At 38.7% G+C, this 7237-nt stretch overlaps 1 protein-coding gene across 2 annotated transcripts in view; it reads right to left on the bottom strand.

The window, feature by feature from the left end:
* The window catches only part of LOC132144945 (FH1/FH2 domain-containing protein 3-like), a 58172-nt gene extending 51938 nt beyond the window's left edge, over positions 1–6234 (bottom strand). For both annotated transcript variants that reach the window (XM_059555538.1, XM_059555539.1), the window contains exon 1: positions 5868–6234. In XM_059555538.1, the coding sequence (XP_059411521.1) occupies positions 5868–6032 (165 nt within the window). In that variant the 5' untranslated portion in view covers positions 6033–6234. The remainder of the gene's footprint in view (positions 1–5867) is intronic.
* Positions 6235–7237: the final 1003 nt, after the last annotated feature.

The following is a 7237-nucleotide window of genomic DNA, read 5'->3' as shown; positions in this document are numbered from 1 at the left end:
ACACTCATTCACACACACTCACACTCACTCTCACACACTCACACACACTCACTCACACTCATTCTCACACATTCACTCACACACACTCACTCAGACTCACTCACACTCACTCACACTCATTCTCACACACTCTCACTCACTCACATTCATTCTCACACACTCACTCTCACTCACTCTCTCACACACTCACTCACACACACTCACTCAGACTCACTCTCACTCACTCACACTCATTCTCACACACTCTCACTCACTCACACTCATTCTCACACACTCACTCTCACTCACATTCATTCTCACACACTCACACTCATTCTCACACACTCTCACTCACTCACATTCATTCTCACTCACTCTCACACTCTCACTCACTCACATTCATTCTCACACACTCTCACTCACTCACACTCATTCTCACACACTCTCACTCACTCACATTCATTCTCACACTCACTCTCACACACTCTCAGTCACTCACACTCATTCTCACACACTCTCACTCACTCACACTCTCACTCACTCACATTCATTCTCACACACTCTCACTCACTCACACTCATTCTCACACACTCTCACTTACTCACATTCATTCTCACACACTCTCACTCACTCACACTCATTCTCACACACTCTCACTTACTCACATTCATTCTCACACACTCTCACTCACTCACACTCATTCTCACTTACTCACATTCATTCTCACACACTCTCACTCACTCACACTCATTCTCACACACTCTCACTTACTCACACTCATTCTCACACACTCTCACTTACTCACATTCATTCTCACACACTCTCACTCACTCACACTCATTCTCACACACTCTCACTCACTCACACTCATTCTCACACACTCTCACTTACTCACATACATTCTCACACACTCTCACTCACTCACACTCATTCTCACACACTCTCACTTACTCACATACATTCTCACACACTCTCACTCACTCACTCACTCACTCACATTCATTCTCACACTCACTCTCACACACTCTCACTCACTCACACTCATTCTCACACACTCTCACTTACTCACATTCATTCTCACACACTCTCACTCACTCACACTCATTCTCACACACTCTCACTTACTCACATTCATTCTCACACACTCTCACTTACTCACATTCATTCTCACACACTCTCACTCACTCACACTCATTCTCACACACTCTCACTTACTCACATTCATTCTCACACACTCTCACTCACTCACACTCATTCTCACACACTCTCACTCACTCACTCACATTCATTCTCACACACTCTCACTCACTCACACTCATTCTCACACACTCTCACTTACTCACATTCATTCTCACACACTCTCACTCACTCACTCACATTCATTCTCACACTCACTCTCACACACACTCATTCTCACACACTCTCACTTACTCACATTCATTCTCACACACTCTCACTTACTCACATTCATTCTCACACTCACTCTCACACACTCTGTCACTCACACTCATTCTCACACACTCTCACTCACTCACACTCACTCTCACACACTCTCAGTCACTCACATTCATTCTCACACTCACTCTCACACACTCTCACTCACTCACATTCATTCTCACACTCACTCTCACTTACTCACATTCATTCTCACACACTCACTCTCACACACTCTCACACACTCTCACTCACTCTCATTCATTCTCACACTCACTCTCACACACTCTCAGTCACTCACATTCATTCTCACACACTCTCACTCACTCACATTCATTCTCACACTCACTCTCACACATTCTCACTCACTCACATTCATTCTCACACACTCTCACTTACTCACATTCATTCTCACACACTCTCACTCACTCACACTCATTCTCACACACTCTCACTCACTCTCATTCATTCTCACACTCACTCTCACACACTCTCAGTCACTCACACTCATTCTCACACACTCACTCACACTCATTCACTCACGCACTCACTCACACTCATTCTCACACACACACACACACACACACACACACACATAACTGAGCTCATAAATGTGTTTCTGGACTGATGCATACAGATTCACTAAGACTAAACCAACTACAAATGAACTAGATCTTTACATTTCCTAAAAATTTGCACAAATAAATGAGTATCTGTGGGAATTTTTTCACCTGTTATAGACTGAAGTTTACCATGTTCATTTCATTAAATAAGTTCAATAAATAAGTTTATTGTTTTAAGTTAAAACTGTGTAATCAAAATGGGTGGAAATTTTATAAGCAATTCAAATACATACATTTTTAATTTAAGACTCACTATTTTAATAAATAAATAATGTTGATAATTTTCATTTAGCTATTAATTGTTGTTAATAGATTGAAACAAATTGGATTTATTTATAATTGGTAAAAATATTATTTTCACTTTTCCCAGTACACCATTCCCAATGCTTATGATGTTAATGTGTATTATATCCTAATATCTTCATGCCTTATGGTTGCATTTATCAAATTAGAACTTTGTGATAATATAGTTCACATATATTCCAGTGCATGAAAGACACTAAACAGACAGAAATATTCATAATGTGATATTACTGGAGTCCTGTAATAATAGAGAGAAACGACACAAAGCTGACCTCTGGTCAAACATCTCCTGCACTGACTGCAGCGTCTGTCTGACATTCTCAAGTTATAAATAGATCCGGCTGAATCTCATCCAGTGTAAGTGGTAGTTAGTGAAGGCTGAACTCTTATGAGCCGCTCTCCGACTGTCCTTTATTGAGGCGAGCAAAACACTTAACCCTAACTTAACCTTAACTAACAGCAACTTAATTCAATTCAAGTTTATTTGTATAGCGCTTTTCATGATACAAATTGTTGAAAGCAGCTTATAGGAAATTCAGTTTCTACAATGTATTTAGTAGTACAGTAGCTATGTTACTTTATGTTAACATAGCCACAACTTAACTCTAACTTAATCCCAACTTAACATTAAAATAGCCACAACTTAATTCTAACTTAACCCCAATTTAATGATAACATGATATATTGATATACTCTAACTTAACGTTACTTTAACTTAACCCTAACATAACCGCAACTTAACCACAACTGAGGCCCAACTTAACTCTAACTTAACCCCAACCTAATATTAAGATAGCCACAACTTAACTCAAACTTAAGCAACAAATAACCACAAATTAATTTTAACTTAACCCTAAATTAGCTCTAAATGAACACAAACCTAACAGAACGGCTTACTTAAAGTTAAAACCCAAAATATAAAAATAAAAACTCATTCAGATTAATAAAACTACAGTATTATCTCAATTATAAAAAAAACAACACTGAGCCACAATCTATTTTAATTACTATCAACCTCATGAATATGTATTTATTCATAAAATAATTATTATTTATATATTCAAAATACACATATTTCAGCCTAAATGTAGTTGTTTTAATTGCATATAAATTTCCATCCTTCTGGACATCCTACACAGTTTTAACATTAATAAACTTAACGTGATGCATATTTGTCATGCATATACACAGCAAAATCATGGCATACTTTATTAAATATATGCATCCATTTGATTGTATTTTGGCTAATCATTTTCAAAATGCATTTATTAAAATAGATCTGAATATATGTTTTTATTGTAAAAACAATTACATTCGCTCAGCTAAAGGTATTAATATAGTAAACATATTTCTAACTGTGGAACAAGCAATAATCAGTTAGATAAAATGCATAAGACTGAAACTGAATTCATAAATATATAAAGCTGGTTATTGTGTTTATAAAACTTATTTAGTTTATTAATGCTATTACAGAAATCTTGATGCGTTTAATTTATGTCTAACAGATATAGATCACAATATGTTTATTAAATGTTAATACTATATAATCCAAATGGATAAGTGCTTGCAACATGAGGGTCACGGGTTCAAGTCCCAGAAAATGCATGATGATACTGTAAGTGTGCACATAGTGCAATGCAAGCCACTTTAGATGAAAGTGTCTGCCAAATACAATAAACATTAATATAATAACAATATGCATTAATATCTATACTGACTGAGTGTTGATACAGTGTTGAACAGACCATAATAAGTATAGGAAAATTAATAAATTTGGTGTTTTGATCTATTTCGGCCTCAAAGGGAAACTTGACAGCTCAGCATTATGAGGAAAACACAAGATCAGAGCGAGAAGAAACTGTCACACTGCAGCATTCTGGGAGCAGCACTGACCTCGGTTTCATTTTATAGATTCGACCCAAACAGACAATTACTGGCCATGACTTTCACTCAAATGACAGACTGACACAGAAAAACACAACGCCACATGCAAACAGACAGAAAGCGCAGAACGGACAGAAAACAAACCGAAATTCTCCATCAAACCAGCGAAGCTTAAATCACAGAACATGATCTGATAATCAAACACACTCTCACTCTGGGTGTTAAAACGTGTGACTTTAACCGTATGATAACATCATATATGATTATGCTTGAACAATAACATCTACAAACAATATCATTATGCAGTTGACCTAGTTCGGTTGTATTGTCTGATGTTTACAATTGTATAATGATGGATTTATACTTCTCCATTAGTGAAGCAAAGCTGAGTTTGTGTCTTTATTAGGTTTGTAGAAATGTAGCTTTGCATCAGCGTCTCATCAATGGATGCTCTGCAGTGAATGGGTGCCGTCAGAGAAACTAACGGATCCTGATCTCTGACGAACTGAAAGTGAGCACATTTTCAGCTAATTTTCATTTTGGGCTGAACTGTTCCTTTAAGAACAAGAGTAGTGCACACGTGTGTGTGGTGTGTAAAGTGAGATGAAGTGTGTGTGCTGTAAACCCTGTTTATGTGTCGTGTGTGTGTAACAGTAAATGTCCTTTAAGACCTAATAATCTGTCCCAGTTACTCCGTCTGTTTTAACCCTTCACCTCCACAAACACTCAACAGTCTGTGTCTGATCTGCAGTGATGCTGAAACAGTTCATTCACACTCTTAAAACCTTTTAATATAAACATACTAAAATGGTTAACCCTATAATATATGGATATGTGAATTTCTCCGACTTCTAATTGATGAACATGATCAAAACTCACCGTCTCCTCGTGTCTTCTGTCTCTGATTGAGTGTTTATTCCAGTTAAAGCTCTTTATGAGCCAGAAAAGCCTGGCTTGCATCATATTTTATATTTCAGCTCTAAACTATTCCACTTCAGAACAATCAGATTTTTCCACCTTTTGTTTTACAAGTTAGACTGTACTGGGAAATATGGGTGTATTTGTAGAAATAGACAACAATACATTGTATGAGTCAAAATTATAAATTTCTCTTTTATGCTAAAAATCATTAGGATATTAAGATAAGATCATGAAGATGTTTTTTACTGTAAATATATCAAAACTTAATGTTTGATTAGTAATATGCATTGCTAAGAACTTCATCTGAACAACTTTAAAGATGATTTTCTCAATATTTAGATTTAGTTTGCTCTCTCAGATTCCAGATTTTCTAAACCACACATCGATAAAGAGATGATTTCCTCAGTTTTCAGATGAAGTATAAATCTCAGTGTGTCGGTGTGAATGAATGAGCACATCTACACACTCGTTTACACTCACAATTTACATTTTAATGCATGCTATGCATAAAACACCAAATTAAATAATTACACAAATTATACATAATGTTTTCTGAAAATTTCGCCCCGAGAATGGTTTTAAATACGCATTAAATCATCATGCATGCTTTAAATGATGATCTAGTGAGCTCTGAAGTGTAGGAAGTGTGTGTGTGTGTGTGTGTGTGTGTGTGTGTGTGTGTGTGTGTGTGTGTGTGTGTGTGTGTGTGTGTGTGTGTGTGACCTTGTGAGGGGCCCCGAGGAGCCTGTGGACCCCCGCGATCTGCTCGATCAGAGGCAGCTCTTCTCTGAAGCTGTAGAGAGGAGCTCGTGTCGGCTCCGGGAAGCTCGTGCTGTTGAACGGATCGGTGTCGTCGAGAAACTGAACGCGGCACACAAACGAAGACATGATGCATCCATTCACGGATCACCGCCGTTTCCAAGCGCGTCCTGTCCCCGGTAACGACAACAACACCGTCCCTCTCCGGATCCGCGTCCGAGCCTCGCTGACAGATGCGCGGAAATGATCTGGAGATACAGAGCGATCAGAAGAAGCTCTGTCCGTTATCCCGGGCTGAGCGCGAGACTACAGTCCGTGTGTCACTAGCGGCTAAACTTGGAGAAGCTGCGGGGAAACCGGGCGCCCCCCGCGGATTAAGCGCTTTACCGGCGACGGGGAGAAACAGCGGCATCTAGCGGCCAGAGAGAGAAACACACCGTTCTCCATCTGAGACTCAAAACAGTCACAAGAGTCTGTCTGGAAGGTTTGTTAGGAGGACAATATCTGAAAATCTGGAATCTGAGGATGCAAAAAAATCTAAATATTGAGAAAATCAAAGTTCTTAGCAATGCATATTACTAATCAAAAAATAAGTTTTGATATATTTATAACAGGAAAATTTACTAAATATCTTCATGAACATGATCTTTACTTAATATCCTAATGATTTTTGGCATAAAAGAGAAATGCATAATTTTCACCCATACAATGTATTGTTGTCTGTTGCTATGATTCGCAAATGATTCGCAAACCCGCTCCGAAGTGCCGAACTAAATCAGATGATTCGAAAACTCGCTCAGAAGAGCCGATCTCAATCAAACGATTCGCAAACTCGCTCTGAAGAGCCGATCTCAATCAAATGATTCGCAAACTCGCTCTGAAGAGCCGATCTCAAGTAAAACGATTCGCAAACTCGCTCTGAAGAGCCGATCTCAATCAAACGATTCGCAAACTCGCTCAGAAGAGCCGATCTAAATCAAACGATTCGCAAACTCGCTCTGAAGAGCCGATCTCAATCAAACGATTCGCAAACTCGCTCAGAAGAGCCGATCTAAATCAAATGATTCGCAAACTCGCTCAGAAGAGCCGATCTCAATCAAATGATTCGCAAACTCGCTCTGAAGAGCCGATCTCAATCAAACGATTCGCAAACTCGCTCTGAAGAGCCGATCTCAATCAAACGATTCGCAAACTCGCTCAGAAGAGCCGATCTCAATCAAATGATTCGCAAACTCGCTCTGAAGAGCCGATCTCAATCAAACGATTCGCAAACTCGCTCTGAAGAGCCGATCTCAATCAAACGATTCGCAAACTCGCTCAGAAGAGCCGATCTA

Source organism: Carassius carassius, chromosome 8 (assembly GCF_963082965.1).
Source record: "Carassius carassius chromosome 8, fCarCar2.1, whole genome shotgun sequence".
Lineage (NCBI taxonomy): Eukaryota > Metazoa > Chordata > Actinopteri > Cypriniformes > Cyprinidae > Carassius > Carassius carassius.
This window is presented reverse-complemented; position numbering and strand designations above follow the sequence as displayed.